The 22,533-nt window shown below is 44.4% G+C and overlaps 1 protein-coding gene across 3 annotated transcripts in view; it reads right to left on the bottom strand.

Annotated features, from left to right (window-relative positions):
* TEX10 (testis expressed 10) overlaps positions 1–22,533 on the bottom strand; it is a 1,074,503-nt gene that overhangs the window by 944,769 nt on the left and 107,201 nt on the right. For 2 of the 3 annotated variants that reach the window (XM_077269470.1, XM_077269471.1), the window contains exon 4: positions 11,090–11,199. The exons of the other annotated variant lie outside the window; for it this stretch is intronic. In XM_077269470.1, coding sequence (XP_077125585.1) covers positions 11,090–11,199 — 110 coding nt within the window. The remainder of the gene's footprint in view (positions 1–11,089; positions 11,200–22,533) is intronic. 3 annotated transcript variants of the gene reach the window in all.

Here is a 22,533-nt window from a genome sequence, read left to right as displayed (position 1 = left end):
TACGTCGCTGGGCAATATACTACGTGACTGGGCAATATACTACGTAAATGGGCAATATACTACATGGACATGCATACTCTAGAATACCCGATGCGTTAGAATCGGGCCACCATCTAGTTTCTTATATTTAGGGACTCTATGGTGATAGGGTCTGTTCCACAGGACTGGCGCATAGCAAATGTGGTAACAATATTCAAAAAGGGCTCTAAAAGTGAACCTGGAAATTATAAGCCAGTAAGTCTCTATTGTTGGTAAAATATTTGAAGAGTGTCCGAGGGATGTTATTCTGGATTATCTCAATGAGAATAACTATTCAACTCCATATCAGCATGGGTTTATGAGGAATTGCTCCTGTCAAACCAATGTAATCCGCTTATATGAAGAGGTAAGCTATAGACTGGACCAAGCTGAGTCATTGGACGTGGTATATCTTGATTTTTCCAAAGCATTTGATACAGTGAAACACAAGAGGTTGGTACACAAAATGAGAATGCTGGATTTGCGGGAAAATGTGTGTAAATGGATAAGTAACTGGCTTAGTGATAAAAAGCAGAGTGTGGTTATAAATGGTATATTCTCTAACTGGATCGCTGTGACGAGGGAGGTACCGAAGGGGTCAGTGTTGGGATCTATTCTCTTCAACATATTTATTAACGATCTAGTAGAAGGTTTACACAGTAAAATATCAATATTTCCAGAGGATACAAAACTAAGTAAGGGTGGTTTCACACTTGCGTTGAGGAGGCTGTGAATGGCAGCTTACTTCCTCCTTTCTTCCTCCGTGAAGCTCCGCCCACTGGCGCATGCGTCCTGCGTTTCCCTGCAATTTGAGGTGTGCGGCGACCACACGGAAACGCAAAATTTTGTGTGTCGCCGCACACCTCAAATTGCCGCATGCGGACACATCCGCATACAACGCATGTTCCTGCGTACCAAATGTTAAAGATCGGTACGCAGGGAAACGCAGGACGCATGCAGCAGTAGGCAGAGCGTGGGCGGAGCTTCACAGAGGAATAAAGGAGTTAGTAAGCTGCCATCCGCAGCCCTCCTCAACGCAAGTGTGAAACCACCCTTAAGCAGTCAATACAAGAGACGATAGTATTCTGCTACAGATGGATCTAGATAAGTTGGGAACTTGGGCCGAGAGGTGGCAGATGCGGTTTAACATTGAAACATGTAAGGTTATACACATGGGAAGCCACTGGGTAAATCTGACATGGAGAAGGACTTGGGGACCCTAATTATTGATAAATGTACCTGGAGCAGCCAGTTCCAGGCAGCGGCTGCCAAGGCAAACAGTATCATGGGGTGCATTAAAAGAGGTCTGGATACACATGGTGAGTACTGCCTCTGGACAAATACCTGGTTAGACCGCACATGGAGTACAGTGTACAGTTTTGGGCACCGGTGCTCAGTAAGAATATAATGGAACAAGAGCGAGTAAATGAGGGCAACAAAATTAATAAAGGGGATAGGGGAAATACAATACCCAGAGAGATTAGCAAAATTAGGATTATTTAGTTTAGAAAAAAAAAAGACTACTGAGGGGTGATCTAATAACCATGCATCAGTTTATAAGGGGACAATACAAATATCTCTCCGAGGATCTGTTTATACCAAGAAAGGTGATGGTCACAAGGGGGCATTCTCTGCATCTGGAGGAGAGGTTTTGCCACCAACATAGAAGAGGATTCTTTACTGTTAGGGCAGTAAGAATCTGTAATTCCTTGCCTCAGGAGGTGGTGATGGGAACTCAGTCGAGAGGTTCAATAGAGGCCTGGAGCGTAACAATATTGCATTTCACAGTTATTAGGTTCTTTATAAGGACGTAGATCTGGGGATTTACTCTGACGGAATATAGGCTGAACTGGATAGCAAATGTTTTTTTTCGGCCTTGCTAACAATGTTACTAGCGTCTGTGAAAAAAAATGGAAATGTGGCAAAAATTTTGAAAATTTCCCGATTTTCCAACTTTGAATATTTATGCCCTTAAATCACAGATGTCACACAAAATACTTGATAAGTAAAATATCCCACATGCCTACTTTATATCACAATTTTGGAACCAAAATGTATTTATTTTGTTAGGAAGTTATAGGGGTTAAAATTTAAACAGTGATTTCTTATTTTTACAACATAATTTTTTTTTTTTTTTAGGGACCACGTCACATTTGAAGTCACTTTGAGGGGTCTATATGATCGAAAATACCAAAAAGTGACACCATTTTAAAAACCGCAACTCTCAAAGTGCTTAAAACCACATTCAAAAAAAGTTTATTATCCCTTCAGGTGCTTCACAGAAATTTTTGGAATGTTTAAAAAAAAAAAAAAAAATGAGCATGAGGTACCAGAAAAACAGAACCCCCCATAAGTGACCCTATTTTACATACTACACCGCTCAGTGAATTCATCTAGGGGTGCAGTGATCATATTGACACCATTGGTGTGTCACAGAATTTTATACCATTGGGCAGTGAAGACAATATAACTACATTGTTACCACCAAAATGTTGCTTTAGCCAAAGATTTTACATTCTCACATAACACAAGTGGGTAAAAATGGAACAAAAATTTGTCCCACAATTTCTACTGAACATGGCAATACCCCATACTGAGAGACTCAAGAGGAAACAGAAAGGCGCAATAATTGCCTATTCAAGTGAATGGGTCAGTGCACATGTCCGTGTGTTTCCAGGAACTGTGTGTTCGTGGGCAAAACACACTGACATGTCTGTTTTGTTTAATGTCAGCACGGGCCACAAAATGTCCCGCACACGTGCATATGCGTAACACACGTAGATGGACATTTCTTGATCGCTTTCTATTCCGATTTTTGGGAGAATGAACAAAAACCAGCAATTCATGAATTTCTTTTTTTTTTTTTTATTGGGGGGGGGGGGGTGTTTATTTCGTTCCGTCTGTGGAAAAAAATTGACAAGGCAGTTTTAGGCTACGTTCACACGATCCTTTTTTCACTGCGGATTTTTCAGGTCCTTTTTTGGTAAAATCCGCAGTGAAATCCGCGGTGCTTTTCCCTGCGGTTTTTGATCCTTTTTCTACTGCGGATTCCACTGCGGGTTTCCAACTGCAGTTTCCTATTGGTGCTGCTGGAAACACGCAGCGGAATCCGCAGAAAGAATTGACGTGGTACTTCTTTTTTCCGCAGGCAAATCCGCACGGATTTTCCTGGGGAAAAAAGGGTCGGCGGCACAGCGGGTTTTGTTTTCCATTGGGTTACATTGTACTGTAACCTACATGGAAAACTGCTGCGGATCCGCAGCTGCAATTGTTTTTTCAAATACTTATTTAGAGAGAATATATATTGATTTTTTTATTGTTATTTTTGTTTTTATTTTTCAGCCCCTTTACCCCCAAGGGTGGTTTGCACGTTAATGACAGGGCCAGTTTTTACAATTCTGACCACTGTCCCTTTATGAGGTTATAACTCTGGAGCGCTTCAACGGATCCCGGTGATTCTGACACTGTTTTCTCGTGACATATTGTACTTCATGATAGTGATAAAATTTCTTTGATATTACCTGTGATTATTTGTGAAAAAAACGGAAATCTGTCGAAAATTTCTCAATTTTCCAACTTTGAATTTTTATGCAATTAAATCACAGAGATATGCCACACAAAATACTTAAGTAACATTTCCCACATGTCTACTTTACATCAGCACAATTTTGGAACCAAAATTTCTTTGATAGGGAGTTATAAGGGTTAAAAGTTGATCAGCAATTTCTCATTTTTACAACACCATTTGTTTTAAGGAACAACTTCTCATTTGAAGTCACTTTGAGGGGTCTATATGATAGAAAATAACCAAGTGTGACACCATTCTAAAAACTGCACCCCTCAAGGTGCTCAAAACCACATTCAAGAAGTTTATTAACCCTTCAGGTGTTTCACAGGAATTTTTGGAACGTTTAAATAATAATGAACATTTAACTTTTTTTTACACAAAAAATGTATTCAGCTCCAATTTGTTTTATTTTACCAAGGGTAACAGGAGAAAATGGACTCCAAAAGTTGTTGTACAATTTGTCCTGAGTACGCCGATACCCCATATGTGGGGGTAAACCACTGTTTGGGGGCATGGCAGAGCTCGGAAGCGAAGGAGCGCCATTTGACTTTTCAATGCAAAATTGACTGGAATTGAGATGGGATGCCATGTTGCGTTTGCAGAGCCACTGAGGTGCCTAAACATTGAAACCCCCCACAAGTGACACCATTTTGGAAAGTAGACCCCCCCTAAGGAACTCCTCTAGATGTGTGGTGAGCACTTAGACCCATTAAGTGATTCACAGAAATTTATAATGCAGAGCAGTAAACATAAAAAATCATATTTTTTCACAAAAATTATCTTTTCACCCCCAATTTTTTATTTCCCCAAGGGTAAGAGAAGAAATTGGACCCCAAGAGTTGTTGTCCAATTTGTCCTGAATACGCTGATACCCCATATGTGGGGGTAAACCACTGTTTGGGCACATGACAGAGCTCGGAAGGGAAGGAGCGCCATTTGACTTTTCAATGCAAAATTGACTGGAATTGAGATGGGATGCCATGTTGCGTTTGGAGAGCCACTGAGGTGCCTAAACATTGAAACCCCCCAAAAGTGACACCATTTTGGAAAGTAGACCCCCTAAGGAACTCATCTAGATGTGTTGTGAGCGCTTTGAACCCCCAAGTGTTTCACTACACTTTATAACGCAGAGCCGTGAAAATAAATTAAAAAAAAAAATTTCCACAAAAATTTTTAGCCCCCAGTTTTTTTTATTTTCCAAAGGGTAACAGGAGAAATTGGACCCCAAAAGTTGTTGTGCAATGTGTCCTGAGTACGCTGATACCCCATATGTTGGGGTAAACCCCTGTTTGGGCGCAAGGGAGAGCTCGGAAGGGAAGGAGCACTGTTTTATTTTTTCAACACAGAATTGGCTGGAATTAAGATCGGACGCCATGTCGCGTTTGGAGAGCCGCTGATGTGCCTAAACAGTGGAAACCCCCCAATTATAACTGAAACCCTAATCCAAACACACCCCTAGCCCTAATCTCAATGGTAACCCTAACCACACCCCTAACCCTGACACACCCCTAACCCTAATACCAACCCTAATCCCAACCGTAAATGTAATCCAAACCCTAACCCTAACTTTAGCCCCAACCCTAATTGTAGCCCTAACCCTAGCCCCAACCCTAACCCTAGCCCAAACCCTAATGGGGAAATGGAAATAAATACATTTTTAAAATTTTTTAATTTTTCCCTAACTAAGGGGGTGATGAAGGGGGTTTGATTTACTATTTATAGCGGGTTTTCTAGCGGATTTCTGATTGGCAGCCGTTACACACTAAAAGACGCTTTTTATTGCAAAAAAAGTTTTTTGCGTTATCACATTTTGAGAGCTATAATTTTTCCATATTTTGGTCCACAGAGTCATGTGAGGTCTTGTTTTTTGCGGGACGAGTTGACGTTTTTATTAGTAAAATTTTCGAGCACGTGACATTTTTTGATCGCTTTTTTTCCGAATTTTGTGAGGCAGAATGACAAAAAACAGCTATTCATTAATTTCTTTTGGGGGGGCGTTTATACCGTTCCACGTTTGGTAAAATGGATGAGGCAGTTTTATTCTTCAGGTCAGTACGATTACAGCGATACCTCATTTATATCATTTTTTATGTTTTGGCGCTTTTATACGATAAAAACAATTTTATAGAAAAAATAATTATTTTTGCATCGCTTTATTCTGAGGACTATAACTTTTAGTTTTTCGCTGATGATGCTGTATGGTGGCTTGTTTTTTGCGGGACAAGATGACGTTTTCAGCGGTACCATGGTTATTTATTTCCGTCTTTTTATCGCTTGCTTTTTGTTCGGCGGTATGATAATAAAGCGTTGTTTTTTTGCCTTTTTTTACGGTGTTCACTGAAGGGGTTAACTAGTGGGACAGTTTTATAGGTCGGGTCGTTACGGACGCAGCGATACTAAATATGTGTACTTTTATTGTTTTTTATTTAGATAAAGGAATGTATTTATTGGAACAATATTTTTATTATTATTATTAAGGATTTATTTTTTTTTTTTTTTTTATTTTTTTTTTTTTTTAACACATGTAAATTTTTTTTTACTTTTTTACTTTGCCCCGGGGGGGGGGGCATCACAGTAAAGTGACAGATCGCTGATCTGACACTTTGCTGTGCACTGTGTCAGATCAGCGATCTGACGTGCACAGCTGGAGGCTTTCCGGCGCCTGCTCTGAGCAGGCGCAGTGAAGCCACCTCCCTGCAGGACCCGGAAGTAGCCCCGTGGCCATTTTGGATCCGGGCTTGCAGGTAGGAGACGCTCGGTACAAGGTGAGCACATCGCCTTGTACCGATCGTCTCAGGGAAGCACGCAGGGAGCCCCCTCCCTGCGAGATGCTTCCCTATACCGCCGGAACACTGCGATCATGTTTGATCGCAGTGTGTCGGGGGTTAATGTGCCGGGGGCGGTCCGTGACCGCTCCTGCCACATAGTGCCGGATGTCAGCTGCGATAAGTCAGCTGACACCCGGCTGCGATCGGCCGCGCTCCCCCCGAGAGCGCGGCTGATCGTGCTGGACGTACTATTCCGTCCTTGGGAAGTAGGGCCCACCCCACATGGACGGAACAGTACGTCCAATGGCAGAAAGGGGTTAATATTTTTACAATTATTTGATTAAAAAAATGTTTTTTCTTTTTTCTAACTTTTTTACTTTGACCCACTATGGGACAATCATTTTTTGCAGGGTGATAGCTTCTATAGCATATAGATGAAGCAACATCTGCATGCTATAGAAACTGTCAGCTCAGCACGGACAGAGAGACTTGCTGATCATGCACTGCACATGATCAGCAAGTTTCCTAGCTCTGGTGACCCGGATGTCATCATGACGACATTGCGTTTCCATGGCAACAATCAGGCCCCCGCGTCACGCTGCAGGGTCTTCGATCCAAAGGCAGAGGGGCTGTTCGCTTTGTGTCGGCTTCCGGAATGCTGCGTTTCTGTTCGATCGCAGTGTTTCAGGGGTTAACGTGCCGGGAGCCAGGTCTCAGCTGTCAGAATCAGCTGGTACCCGGCGGCGATCGCCTGCGCACCACACGTGAGAGCGGGCTTTCACAATGATGTAATATTCAGTCCATGGTCAAATAGGCCCAGGTCACATGGACGGAATATTACGTCCAATGTCAGAAAGGGGTTAATTGCCACAGTTAAAAGGCATATCAGCAATCGTCAAGGAGTTAAATGGGGAGATAAATGACAGTATCTCTCTCCTACTCCTTGCAGCCTGTCATTTCCCCTGCAGCCACCGCTCTCCTCCTCCAATCTGCCTGTAGGGAGAGAATATTAACAGACTGTAATCTCAGCTACATCAGTAATCTGCAATTTAACCCCTTAACGACCGCCGATACGCCCTTTAACGGCGGTAGTTAAGGGTACTTAAACCACAGCGCTGTTAATTAACGGCGCTGTGGAAAAAGTGTATAGCGCCCATAGAATCGTATTTTCTCTGTGGTCTCTGTTGCCGGGGGTAGCCGAGACCCCAGAGAACATGATTCGGGTCTGTTTTTACCGACCCTCGGGCTGCAATTGCCAGTAATTAACCGGTGACCGCAAAATAATAAAAAAAGCGCAATTTCCCATTTAAATTTCTCTGTCCTCCGATGTGATGGCACAAATAATAAATACCCCCCTTTATCACCCCCTTAGTTAGGAAAAAATAATAAAATAAAGATAACTTATTTATTTCCATTTTCCAATTAGGGTTACAGTTGGGCTAAAGTTTGGGTTAGGGCTAGGTTTGGGATTAGGATTATGGTTAGGGTTGGCATTAAGGTTAGGGGTGTATTGGGATTAGGGCTGGGATTAGGGTTAGGTTTATGGTTGGGATTAGGGTTAGAGGTGTGTTGGGGTTAGGGTTGCAGTAAGAATTTGGGGGTTTTCCACTGTTTAGGTACATCAGAGGTTATCGAAACACAACATGGCTCCACCACTGATTCCAGCCAATTTTGCGTTCAAAAAGTCAAATGGGGCTCCCTCCATTCTGAGCTCTGCCATGCGCCCAAACAGTGATTTACCCCCACATATGGGGCATCAGCATATTTGGGGGTGAAAAGATCATTTTTGTGGAAAAAATATGATTTTTTATTTTCACGGCTCTATGTTATAAACTTCTGTGAAGCACTTGGGGGTTCATAGTGCTCACCACATATCTAGATAAGCTCCTTGGGGGGTTTAGTTTCCAAAATGGAGTCACTTGTGGGGGGTTTCTACTGTTTAGGTACATCAGGGGCTCTACAAACGCAACATGACGCCCGCAGACCATTCCATCAAAGTCTGCATTTTAAACCATCACTACTTCCCTTCTGAGCCACGATGTGTGCCCAAACAGTGCCCCCCCCTCCACATATGGGGTATCGGCGTACTCAGGACAAATGTGGGGGGGTCTAGTTTCCAAAATGGAGCCACTTGTGGGGTTTTTCCACTGTTTACGCACATCAGGGGCTCTCCAAACGCGACATGGCGTCCGATCTCAATTCCAGCCAATTCTGCGTTGAAAAAGCAATACAGTGCTCCTTCCCTTCCGAGCACTGCCATGCGCTCAGTGGTTTACCCCCACATATGGGGTATTGGCGTATTCAGGAGAAATGGCACAACTAATTTTGGGGTTCATTTTCTCTTTTTACACTTATGAAAACAAAAAAAAAAAAATTGGTTCTGAAACATTTTACATGTTTGTGTAAAAAAAAAAAAAAAAAAAAAAAAGTTAAATGGTAATTTTTTCCCTCCACAACGCTTCAGTTCCTGTGAAGCACGTAAAGGGTTAATCCTTGGTCAGTGTCTCTGCTCTCCTGCTCAATCTATAGAAGCCCATGTTTGCATATGGATCACCCACACCCAGGATCTGTCTGCAAGTCGGAAGCTTGTTCAAGTTCATACCGCAGTCTGGATGATTTGTTCAGCGGTGAATATACTGCAGAGTTATTTCTATTACTTGTATACATACTGGATGAAATATTATTGGACAAATTATGAAGAAAAACAATTTGTGCAGTTTTCTGTTTTGCATGGACTATATAGTCAGTTGGTGGGGGAAACTGCTATGCGGCTATTATAGGTGTAGTACTAAGTATTAAATAAGCCACTTTTTCCATTTTTGCATGATTTTTGTGCCAGAATGAAGATCTGTGTCTCCTTAAGAACCCTAAATATGTATGGGGCAAAAGTGTTGAGACTGAGATTGGAATCTTAGTGATGGACAGACTAAGGTTCTGTCTCCATTAACCCCTTCAAGACCTTGCCCTTTTTCGGTTTTGCGTTTTCGTTTTGTGCTCCCCTCCTTCCCAGAGCCATAACTTTTTTATTTTTCCATCAATATGGCCATTTGAGGGCGAGTTTTTTGCGGGACAAGTTGTACTTTTGAACGACATCATTGGTTTTAGCATGTCGTGTACTAGAAACCGGTATACAAGTGCGATGTAATTGCAAAAAAAGTGCAATCTCACACTTTTTTGCCAGGTTCACTAGATGCTAAAACTAACCTGCCATTTTGATTCTCCAGGTCATTACGAGTTCATAGACACCAAACATGTCTAGATTATGTTTTATCTAAGTGGTAAAAAAAAAATTCCAAACTTTGCTTAAAAAAAAAAAAAAAAAAAAAAGTTGTGCCATTTTCCAATACCCGTAGCGTGCCGAGCTGACATTTTTAATTATACCATTTTGGTGCAGATACATCCTCTTGATCACCCATTATTACATTTCAATGCAATGGCGTGGCGACCAAAAAAAACCTTAATTCTGGCGTTTCTAATTTTTTTCTCGCTATGCCGTTTAGCGATCAGGTTAATCCTTTTTTTTTTAATGGATCGAGCGATTCTGAACGCGGCGATACCAAATATGTGTAGGTTTGTGGGTTTTTTTATTGTTTTATTTTGAATGGGGCAAAAGTGGGGTAATTTAAACTTGTATATTTTTTTCGTATTTTTTTTTTACTTTTTTTTTTTTTTTTTTTTTTTACTTTTGCCATGCTTCAATAGCCTCCATGGGAGGCTAGAAGCTGGCACAAATCGATCGGCTCTGCTAAATAGGAGCGATCGTCAGATCGCCCCTATGTAATAGATTTACTGCATTGCTATGAGCGCCGTCCAGAGGGTGGCGCTCACAGCAATACTTCATCAACAAGCATAGAGGTCTCTGGGAGACGTCTGGTTGCTATGCCGACGAATCGCTGACCCCCGATCATGTGACGGGGTCGGCGATGCGCTCATTTCCGGCCCAGCGTTTGACAGCGGCATTTAACTAGTTAATGGCGGCGGGTGAATCGCGATTCCATCCGCCGCTATTGCAGGCACATGTCAGCTGTTCAAAACAGCTGACATGACCCGGCTTTGATGCGGGCTCACCGCCGGAGCCCACATCAAAGCAGGGGATCCGACCTCCGCAGTAATAGTACGGTGGAGGTCGGTAAGGGGTTTTAAATACAAGGGGACATCTGAAGCACAAGATAACTACAATCCTTATTTATGATCATTGTGTATTTTTTATATATTAGAAGGTAATACCTAGGGATTTTATTATTAGGGACATCAGTCGGTGAGCGAGGGCACATATCACAGACTAGGGTGCCAAACTCTGCAGTAACGTAGGGAACAGATTTGTTTGATCGGCAAATTAAGTCTCAGAGGTATTGTTCCACATATTTTTCCTTTACCGATGTCCCTACAATTCCCCATGCTCTATCAACTTATTTAGTTAATGAATTGTTCTACTCTGGGGAGAAGACTAGTATATTGTGATTTTTGCCAAATTACTTACTGGCAGTACTACTCTGTTTAGTCTATTTATGCTATATATCATGCACACTGGGGTTTTTGGTATTTTAAAGAGAGTATATTTAAATTTTATACAAAGGTTTTGATAAAACTTGTGAGTTCGAAGGATACGTTGCTTGTATCTCATAACATACAAATCCATATCCCTAAAATTCAATAAAAAAGCACATATCACCACCTATAGGTAACTTTCCTAAATATCTTCAAGATCACAACTTGTTTCTTTTACACTAATTACCCTTTCTTGATTTTTTTCCTTTCTTCTAAAGAATCATGTACGGTGTATGGAAAATGCTTCATAAAATGATGCTTGAAATCTTTAAGATAATTCTTCCTAAGCCAATCATCCTGTGGAAGAAAACACATGCAAATTTAAGTGAACAATGAATTACTGCACAGCCAGTTGCAGAAGAAAATTAACTGAATTCTTTCAGTGTACAATAATTATGAAAAACAAAAGAGCAGCACATCTAATTCACTGCATTCACACATCCATGTGACACGTTTGTGCTCGCCGATATTTTCTTGGACAACACACAGACTTATAGAGTTGAATAGATCTATTTATACATCCATGAAAATTCTGGATCCAAGTGTGAGATCTGCGAGACTGAGAACAACCTATACTGAATCATGTTTTTGGGTCTGAATTGGCCATTAAAAAGGGATTTCCCACAAACAAAAATTCATTTTAACCCCTTTAACGACCGCCGATACGCCTTTTAACGGTTGGCAATTAGGGGTACTTAAACCACAGCGCTGCTTTTTTACGGCGCTGTGGAAAAAGTGTACAGCGCCCTCCAAAGTCGGAATTTCTCAGAGGGTAGCTGAAATCCCAGAGAACATGATTCAGGTTGGTTTTACCGACCCAGATGTTGCGATCACCGTTATTAACGGTATATGTGGTTAGGGTTAGGATTAGTGTTAGGGGCATGTTGGAGTTAGGGTTGGAGTTAGAATTGGGGGGTTTCCACTGTTTAGGTACATCAGGGGGTCTCCAAACGCGACATGGCGCCACCATTGATTCCAGCCAATTTTGATTTAAAAAAAGTCAAACAGTGCTCCCTTCTGAGCCCTGCCATGCATCCAAACTGGCTTTTCCCCACATATGGGGTATCGGCGTAGGAGAAATTGAACAACAAATTTTGTGGACCATTGTCTCCTGATACCCTTATAAAAATAAAAAAAATACATTTTTTGTGAAAAAAGTAAAATGTTCATTTTTTTTTTCTTCTACATTGCTTTAATTCTAAAAGCACCAGAAGGGTTAATAAACTTCTTGAATGTGGTTTTTCGCACCTTGAGGAGGGGTGCAGTTTTTAGAATGGTGTCACTTTTGGGTATTTTCTGTCATATTTACCCCCCAAAGTCACTTCAAATGTGAGGTGGTCCCTAAAAAAATGGTTTTGTTAATTTTGTTGGAAAAATTAGAAATCGATGGTCAACTTTTAAACCTCATAATGTCTTTTAAAAAATGTTGTTTCCAAAATTGTGCTGATGTAAAGTAGACATGTGGGAAAAGTTATTAACTATTGTGTGTCACCAATCTCAGATTTAAGGGCACACAAATCCAAAGTTTGAAAACTGAAATTTTCACCATATTTTCGTTTTTTTTCATAAATAAAGGCAAGTCATATCGAAGAAATTTTACCACTAACATGAAGTACAATGATGTCATGAAAAATCTCAGAATCAGTCGGATCCATTTAAGCGTTTCAGAGGTATAACCACATAACGTGACAGTGGTCAGAATTGTAAAACTTGGCTTGGTCATTAAGCAGCAAATTGGCTCTGTCACTAAGGGGTTAATCAAATTTAAATAGTAACTTCCAGAATTGGATGTATTTAAACCTCTTAGTGACTGGGCCAAATTTTAAAAAATCTGACCAGTGTCACTTTATGTAGTAATAATTCTGGAACGCTTCAACAAATCCCAGAGATTTTTTTTTTTGCGTGGTACATTACAATTTATGAGGATGGTAATTTTAGGTCAATATGTTTGGGTTCATTTATAAAAAAATTATCAGAAATTTGACAAAAATGTAAAAAAAAAATTTGCAATTTTCAAAATATGAATGATTATCCCTTTAATCCAGATAGTCATACAACAGAAAAATAGGGATTTTTGTGTTACTCACCGTAAAATCCTTTTCTCCGAGACGCTCATTGGGGGACACAGGACTGTGGGTGCATGCTACTGCCGCCAGGAGGCTGACACTAAGTAAACAAAAAAAGTTTAGCTCCTCCTCCGTCGTATACACCCTGACACTGGCCGAAAGCGAACCCAGTTTGGTGTAAAAAGCAGTAGGAGAACAAGCAAAAAAAGTCAGCATTAATATAGAGACAACATGTCTAGAAACGACCCCACCGACTGATAAAGTCAAAAAACAAAAAAATGAAACAAAAAAAAAAGAGCCATCTGGCTAACAGGGAGGGAGCTGTGTCCCCCAATGAGCGTCTCGGAGAAAAGGATTTTACGGTGAGTAACACAAAAATCCCTACTTCTCCTTAGTCTCATTGGGGGACACAGGACTGTGGGATGTTCTAAAGCAGTCCCTGGGTGGGAAATTGACTCACCGGAATAACATCCAGGCATTTGCCACCTATAGGTGCGCTACCGCTGCTTGAAGAATCCTTCTACCCAGACTTGCATCTGCAGAAGTCTGAGTATGGATATTATAGTGTTTGGAAAAGGTATGCAAACTGGACCAGGTTGCTGCCTTGCAAACCTGTTCTGCCGAAGCCTGGTGCCGAAGCGCCCAGGAAGCCCCCACTGCCCGAGTGGAGTGTGCTCTGATTCCAGCCTGATCGACCATGCCCTTGACGCGGTAGGTCTCCTGAAAAGCCGATCATATGCACCTGGCCAAGGTCGATCTTGAAGCAACAAGTCCCTTCCTGCGACCCTCGAGGAGTACAAACAGCGCATCAGTCTGCCGAAAAGGTGCCGTCCATGAAATGTACCTCCTAAGCGCTCTCACTAGGTCTAGCGTATGGAGAGCTTTTTCCACACGGTGCGTTGGCGCCAGGCAAAAAAAGGTAAGACAATGTCCTCGTTAATGTGAAATTATAAAACCACCTTTGGAAAAAAAGAGGGTGCTGGCCTGAGCACAACCTTATCCTGATGGAACCGTAGAAACGGAGCCCGGCACGATAGAGCCGCCAGCTCTGATACCCACCTAATGGAAGTTATGGCCACCAAGAACACGACTTTCCAGGAAAGGCAAGTCAAAGAGACGTCCTGAAGAGGTTCAAAAGGAGCATCCTGCAAGGCACTTAAGACCAGGTTAAGGTCCCAAGCATCCAGGGGGGCCCTGTAAGGCGGTACCATGTGAGCGACTCCCTGTAGAAAAGTTTGCACCTGTAAACTGATAGCGATCCTGCGCTGATAAAGAACCGACAAGGCTGATATTTGTCTTCTGAGAGTACTTGGTGCAAGCCCCAAATCCAGGCCAGCTGGGAGAAAAGCAAGAATGTTCGGGATGGAGAAGCGTAGTGGGGGAAGCCCACGCTTTCTGCACCATGAAAGGAAAACCTTCCAGGTGTGATGATAAATACATGCCAAGACGGATTTCCGGGCACTAATCATGGTAGCGGCAACCTTTTGGGAAAACCTGGCCTGCGTCAGAATCCAAGATTCAATGGCAAGGTCGTTAAACACAGGGCCCCTAAGTTCTGGTGGTAGATCGGGCCCTGAGACAGTAGATCTGGGCGCTCTGGAAGCCGCCAAGGAACCTCGGCAAGCAGCTGCACTAGGTCTGTGTACCATGACCGACGAGGCCAATCTGGGGCGACCAGGATTGCTGGGACTCCCTCTGTCTTGACCTTCCTGACTACCTTCGGAAGCAGTGCAAGAGGGGGAAACAGATATGAGAGACAAAACTGGTTCCAAGGTAGAACTAAAGCATCCACGGCGATCGCCTGTGGATCTCTATACCGGGCGACAAACCTGGGTACTTTGGCATTCATCCCGGAAGCCATCAGATCCAAGAAGACATCAAATCTTCGGGATGGAGAAACCACTCCCCAGGTGCAAGGCCCTGACGACTGAGAAAATCCGCAGCCCAGTTTTCCTCGCCCGGGATGTGGACTGCCGAAATCACAGAGTGATTCCTCTCGGCCCAGTAGAGGACCTGTTTTAACTCGTGCATGGCCGCCCTGCTGCAGGTACCCCCTTGATGATTTATGTATGTAACCAATGTGGCATTGTCCGATTGAATCCGGACAGGGCGGCCTGGCAGAAGATGATGAAAATGCTCCAGAGCCAGCCGAACCGCCCGAATCTCCAAAAGATTGATCGGAAGGGTTGACTCCCGGCAGGACCAGCGTCCCTGGGCTGTGTGGTGGCAAAACACTGCTCCCCAAACGAGAAGACTGGCATCTGTCGTGACTACCAGCCAATGGGCTGGGGGAAAAGGCTTCCCCTGTCGTAGAGAAGGACTCGTTGACCACCATGCGAGAGCCTGTCTGACCGGGGGAGACAGACGGCACCCGAGGTTGAGAGAGCACGGATTCTTGTCCCATGCTGCCAAAAGTGCATGTTGGAGAGGACGAAGATGGAGTTGCGCAAATGGCACTGCCTCTATTGCCGCCACCATCCTTCCTAAGACACTGCAGAACCGGATTGCATGGTAGATCGGCCAGCGAAGGACCCTCACCTCTTGCCAGAGGGTCAGGATCTTGTATCGGGGCAGGAATGTCAAACCTTGTGAGGTATCGAAGATCATCCCTAGAAAAGAGATTTTCTGAGATGGTACCAGGGATGATTTCTTTAGATTCACCAGCCACCCTAGGTGAGAAAGAGTATCCAGAGTAATGCTGACATTTTCCTCGCAGGCCCGAAAAGAGGGCCCCTTGATAAGGAGGTCGTCTAGATATGGCAAGATGATTATGCCCGGGAACGCAGGATGGACACCACTGCTGCCATGACCTTGGTGAACACTCTGGGTGCAGTGGCCAGCCCGAAAGGTAAGGCTGTGAACTGGAAATGTAGGCTGCCTACGGCAAAACATAGAAATTTTTGATGTGAAGGAAATATGGGAATGTGAAGATAGGCATCTTGAATATCTATTGAAGCTAAGAATTCTCCCTTTTCCATTGCCGCAATGACCGACCGGAGAAATTCCATTTGAAAGTGACGAATCTGTTTAAACATTTCAGGTCCAAAATGATCCTTACAGTTCCGTCTTTTTTGGGAACTATAAACAGGTTAGAATAGAACCCCTGAAATCTCTCTTCATTCGGGACTGGAGGGATGACCCTGCGGAGCCGAAGGGATTCTATAGTTCTGAACAGGGCTTGTACCCGGGATTCTGAACTGGGAAGGCAGGAGGGAAAGAAGCGGCATGGGGGATGGCTGACAAACTATCTTGTACCCTGAGGACACCAGTTCTCTTACCCACCTGTCGTGAACCACCGTGATACAGGACTGATGAAACAAGAGTAGACAGCCGCCTTCTCTGTCGGTGGCGATCGGAGACCGCCTCCAGTCATTTGGCCGAAAACCTATGGGACCTAGATCCCCTTGATCTTGGCAGCTGGAACCACATTCTTCCCAACGGGTTGGCCCTGTAGGAGATCTGATGATCTCTGTCCTGATTAGGTCGACCTTGGCCAACGGGGTTTGACACTGAAGTCCACCTGGTGTTACAAAAGGACTTGAAACGAGCCTGAAACTGGCGACGAAAAGGTTGTTTAATCTTTTGCTGTGGGAGAAAATTGCTTTGGTATCAGATGAGCAGATCCAGTTTTTCCCCAAATAATCAACCACCCTGAAATAGGAGAGTCGTAAGTGATTTTTTCGAGGTAGAATCCGCCCGCCAAGTTCTCAACCAAAGCCCTTCTAATGGCGATTGCGGCAGCCAATGCCGCACAGTTCGCTGCATCCAAAGATGCATTGATCAGGTAGCTCCCAGCTAGAGCTATCTGATTTGACATCTCCGTCAATTCCGCTGGTAGGTCCCTCTCCTGTAGAGCCTTAGTTAAAGATTCTGACCAAGATATCATGGCCTTAGCTACCCAAGTCACGGCAAAAAAGAGGGCGAGAGGGCTGAACCTGAGGCCTCAAAAATTGAACGAGCCAAACTTTCTATGAGCCGATCAGTTGGATCCCTAAAAGAGGAGCCGTTGGGAAGGGATAGCAGCATGTTAGAGGCCAAACGAGAAAACTGTGGATCTACCGAAGGGGATTCTGCCCACTTCTTACGCAGCTCAGGGGCGAAAGGGTATCTTGCATTTAGAGCCTTGTGTCCCAAGAAACGCCTGTCCGGACGCTCCCTGTGACGTTGGACTAAGTCCTCAAACTCAGGGTGAGTGGAAAACACCCTATGAGGCTGCTTGATCCTCTTGAACGATACCTTATGACCAGAGGTCAAGGAAGATTCGTCCTCTATACCCAGGGTTTGGTTGACGGCCTCAATTAGGCTGTCTACTGACTCCTGATAATACGGCGCCTCTAAATTGAGGGACCCTTCAGAAATGTAGTCTGAACCAGGCTCACTAATCTCCGCTGGTGAGGGTGAACGAGAGGCGGAACTCAAGAATGCAGATGCACCTGATGGACCGGGAGACAAGATGTGGGTTAGTTTCCCCCGCGTCTGCCTAGTGAGAGCGCAGCCCCTGCAGTCCGGAGGTTCCAGTGAGTCGGAAGACCTCTCCAAGGCATAAGAACCGCTGTCCCAGCCGGGGTTTGAAGGGACGCGTTTGCCTTTGTTAGGGACGCCATAGATTGCGACAAGGACGTGACGCATTCCGGAGAAGAAACTACAGTTTCTGCCTGAGTCGCAGGGGAAGGCTCCTGAGTGCGTTCGGAATCGCAAGCCTCACAGAGACGATTACTCTGGGCATGCGAAAAAGGGGACAGACAGGCTACACATGCGGTACATAAAACCGTATGAGACTTGGTCCTTCTACACATGGTGACCCTGCTGATGCTATAATCAGTGTTTTTAGATAGGCTGCAGAAACAAATATGGCAGCTGTCAGGCTGGGGGGAGTAGCCATTACCCCAGTCCTGTGTCCCCGTCGGTCCTATGGATCCCGTCACAGGGCGACACAACCGCGCTGTTCCTTTAAAAAGGAGCGCTTCCTAGGTGGGTGGTTCCGCCAGAAATGGCGGAGCTTTCAGTCCGAGGCCTATGGGAAGCAGAAGACGGGGGCCTAAATTTTTCCTCCACGTTTGCTCCAGTGATGAGGAAGGCAGGGCCCGCTGGCTGGTGACACAGCCAAAAGGGGCTTCCGCCCGCAGCCTACCACGACAGAAGCCGGGGGTCTAGATTTTTCCCCCCGTCGTTCACCCAGGGATGAAGTGGCGAGCCCGCCGGCCGATGACGCGGCCGGAAGCAGAGGGACTTCCACCCGCGGCCTAACTCGGCAGACGTTGGGGCTAAAATTACCCAGGACATGAACGAGGATGAAGGGGGGCGGACCAGGAGCCGGGATCCCAGCGGCACAAAGACCGCAGCGTCCACTGTTCCAGGGATGCGTGCTGCTGCAGGAACCCTCCCAGCCCCCCACCACGCGATGGAGCATAAGATAAGAGTGGGACTGTCTGAAAAGGATTGTGCAGGCACCCTAACTCCATCTTCCCTTCAGGGGATGAGGAAAGGGACCATCCGCCTCCTTCCATCACAGCTGTCTGAAAATTGGTGATGCAGTGGAGGCCGCATGGACAGTCGATATGCTCCTGTATAGCCTAGGGTTTCGTTATCTTAGGGTGGTCAGGGCTAAGTCCGGTAAGAGGTCTGACGTTGCGAGAGAGGATACGTGGAGGCGATACTCCACGTGCTCGCCCGTTGTTGGTTTGGGGAGATCGGTACCCTGCAAAAGGGTCCGTCGCCCCTATCTCATTTCCAATGTGAAGAGGAAAAATATGGAGAGTCTGGAAACCAGACCTGTGCCTCCTTCAGACACTAAGCATAAACTGGGTTCGCTTTCGGCCAGTGTCAGGGTGTATACGACTGAGGAGGAGCTAAACTTTTTTTTATGCTTACTTAGTGTCAGCCTCCTGGCAGCAGTAGCATACACCCACACTCCTGTGTCCCCCAATGAGACGAAGGAGAAAAAACAACATTTCTCACATGTTATTTCATTTTGTTAGCAATTTAGGAGGTTTAAAAATGTAGAAACAATTTTTCATTTTTCATGGAAATTTGCAAAATGTATTTTTATTTTTTTTTTTAAGGGACCTATCCAGGTTTAAAGTGACTTTAGGAGTCGTACAGTGCCTTGCAAAAGTATTCGGCCCAATGGAACTTTTCAACCTTTTCCCACATATCATGCTTCAAGCAGAAAGATACCAAATGTTAATTTTTGGTGAAGAATCAACAACAAGTGGAACACAATTGTGAAGTTGAACAAAATTTATTGGCCATTTTAAATTTTATGGAAATTCAAAAACTGAAAAGTGGGGCGTGCAATATTATTCGGCCCCTTTAACTTAATACTTTGTTGCGCCACGTTTTGCTGCGATTACAGCTGAAAGTCGCATGCGGTATGTTTCTATCAGTTTTGTACATTGAGAGACTGAAATTATTGCTCATTTTTTCTTCCTTGGCAAACAGCTCAAGCTCAGTAAGGTTTGATGGAGATCGTTTGTGAACAGCAGTTTTCAGCTCTTTCCACAGATTCTCAATTGGATTGAGGTCTGGACTTTGACTTGGCCATTCTAACACGTTTATTTGTGAACCATTCCATTGTAGATTTTGCTTTATGTTTGGGATCACTGTATTGCTGGAAGACAAATCTCCGTCCCAGTCTCAGGTCTTTTGCAGACTCCAACAGGTTTTCTTCAAGAATGGTCCTGTATTTGGCTCTATCCATCTTCCCATGACTTTTAACCATCTTCCCTGTCCCTGCTGAAGATAACCAGACCCAAACCAGGATGCTGCCACCACCATGTTTGACAGTGGGGATGGGGTGTTCAGGGTCGTTAGCTGTGTTGCATTTATGCCAAACATATCGTTTGGCATTGTTGCCAAAAAGTTCGATTTTGGTTTCATCTGACCAGAGTACATTCTTCCACATGTTTGGTTTGTCTCCCAGGTGGCTTGTTGCAAACTGTAAACAACACTTTTTATGGATATCTTTGAGAAATGGCATTCTTCTTGCCATCTTCCATAAAGGCTAGATTTGTGCAGTGTACGACTGATTGTTGTCCTATGGACGGACTGTCCCACCTCAGCTGTAGATCTCTGCAGTTCATCCAGAGTGATCATGGGCCTCTTGGCTGCATATCTAATCAGTCTTCTTGTTTGAGACGAAAGTTTAGAGGGACGGCCGGGTCTTGGTAGATTTGTAGTGGTATGATACTCCTTCCATTTCAATAAAATCACTTGCACAGTGCTCCTTGGGATGTTTAAAGTTTTGGAAATCAAATTGTATCCAAATCGGGCTTTAAACTTCTCCACAACAGTATCACGGACCTGCCTGTTGTGTTCCTTGGTCTTCATGATGCTCTCGGTGCTTCAAACAGAACCCTGAGACTATCACAGAGCCGGTGCGTTTATACGGAGACTTGATTACACACAGGTGGACTATATTCATCATCATTAGGCATGTAGGACAACATTGGATCATTCAGACATCCACAATGAACTTCTGGAGTGAGTTTGCTGCACTGAAAGTAAAGGGGCCGAATAATATTGCACGCCCCACTTTTCAGTTTTTGAATTTCCACAAAAATTTTAAACCACCAATAAATTTCGTTCAACTTCACAACTGTGTTCAACTTGTTGATTCTTCACCAAAAATTTACATTTGGTATCTTTATGTTTGAAGCATGATATGTGGGAAAAGGTTGTGTTCCAGGAGGCCAAATACTTTCGCAAGGCACTGTATAGATTGGAAAACACCCAAAAGTGATACCATTTAAAAAACAGCACCCCTGACATACTGAAAACTGATGTCAGGTAGTTTATTAACCCTTCAGGTGCTTTTCAGGAATTAATACAAAGTGGCCTGACAGGAATGAAAAAGTAGTTTTACCACCTAAATGTCACTAACTTTTGAACAGGCCACTGTAGCCAGCAGGCTCTAAAGCCGCTATTTAGCCATGAACTTCCATGGCAAACATCAGGACCACACAATCATGATCTCAGGGTGCCAATAAGGATAAAGAGGGAGCCCCCACAATCTGATAATCATTTATATGATAAGCCGGACTACTTAAGGCTCCGTCTCACATAGCGAGATCGCTAGCGAGATCGCTGCTGAGTCACAAGTTTTGTGACGCAACAGCGACCTCAGTAGCGATCTCGCTATGTGTGACACGTACCAGCGATCAGGCCCCTGCTGCGAGATCGCTGGTCGTGTCGGAATGGCCTGGACCTTTTTTTGGTCGTTGAGGTCCCGCTGACATCGCTGAATCGGTGTGTGTGACACCGATCCAGCGATGTCTTCACTGGTAACCAGGGTAAACATCGGGTTACTAAGCGCAGGGCCGCGCTTAGTAACCCGATGTTTACCCTGGTTACCAGCGTAAATGTAAAAAAAAAAAAAACAGTACATACTCACCATCTGTTGCCCGTCAGGTCCCTTGGCGTCTGCTTCCTGCTCTGACTGCCGCCGTAAAGTGAGAGCACCGCTGCGCTCTGCTCTCACTGTACGGCGGCACACAGTCAGAGCGGGAAGCGGACGGCAAGGGACCTGACGGGCAACAGATGGTGAGTATGTACTGTTTGTTTTTTTTGGTAACCAGGGTAAACATCGGGTTACTAAGCGCGGCCCTGCGCTTAGTAACCCGATGTTTACCCTGGTTACCCGGGTGCTGCAGGGGGACTTCGGCATCGTTGAAGACAGTTTCAACGATGCCGAAGTCGTTCCCCTGATCGTTGGTCGCTGGAGAGAGCTGTGTGTGTGACAGCTCCCCAGCGACCACACAGCGACAAAACAGCGACGCTGCAGCGATCAGCATCGTTGTCTGTATCGCTGCAGCGTCGCTGTGTGTGACGGGACCTTTACCGGTAATGCTCTTTTAGCGAGTCCATGACAGCACCCACTTGAGAGGGATCTGCCCATAGGAACAGGAAACCTACAGAAATAAAAGGGGAGGTACACCTCTCCGCCTCAGTTGGATTTCAGAGTACCAGAGGAACCGCCCCAGTATTAGGCATATGCAATATAAATTTGTACATCCAAGAATACTATCCTACTATCTAAATATCCATAATTTATTACGTGTACCATTTACAACTAACTTAGGGAGGGAAGTGAGTGGGTGCTGTCGTGGACTCACTAAAAGAGTGTTACCGGTAAGTAATCAGTCTTTTTACCCTTCGCCACGACAACACCCACTTGAGAGACATCTAGAGATCCATCACCTGGGAGGGTGTTATGATCCGGTGACCTTGGAGCCGCATGAGACTTTCTCAGGAGAAGGTGGAACCTGTACTGACTGCAAACCCTAAACTGACACCGCAACTAGAAGTAGCCGTGGGGTGTACCTAACACATCCTAGACACCTCGACACAGCCGGAGGACTAAATACCCCTATAGATGGAAATGGGAATTCTATCTTGCCTCAGAGCAGAACCCCAAAGGATCGGCAGCCCCCCACAAATATTGACTGTGAGTATAAGAGGAAAGACAAACGCAGGCAGAAATCAGGAGTTAGCAAAAGACAAATGGAGTTAGCAAAAAAAAACAATGAATAGCACTGAATTGTAAAGCACACCGCATGTGTGCAGC

The sequence above is a fragment of the Ranitomeya variabilis genome, chromosome 6 (genome assembly GCF_051348905.1).
Source record: "Ranitomeya variabilis isolate aRanVar5 chromosome 6, aRanVar5.hap1, whole genome shotgun sequence".
Classification (NCBI taxonomy): Eukaryota; Metazoa; Chordata; class Amphibia; order Anura; family Dendrobatidae; genus Ranitomeya; species Ranitomeya variabilis.
Note: the sequence above shows the minus strand (reverse complement) of the source record. Positions and strands in the feature narration are given on the sequence as shown.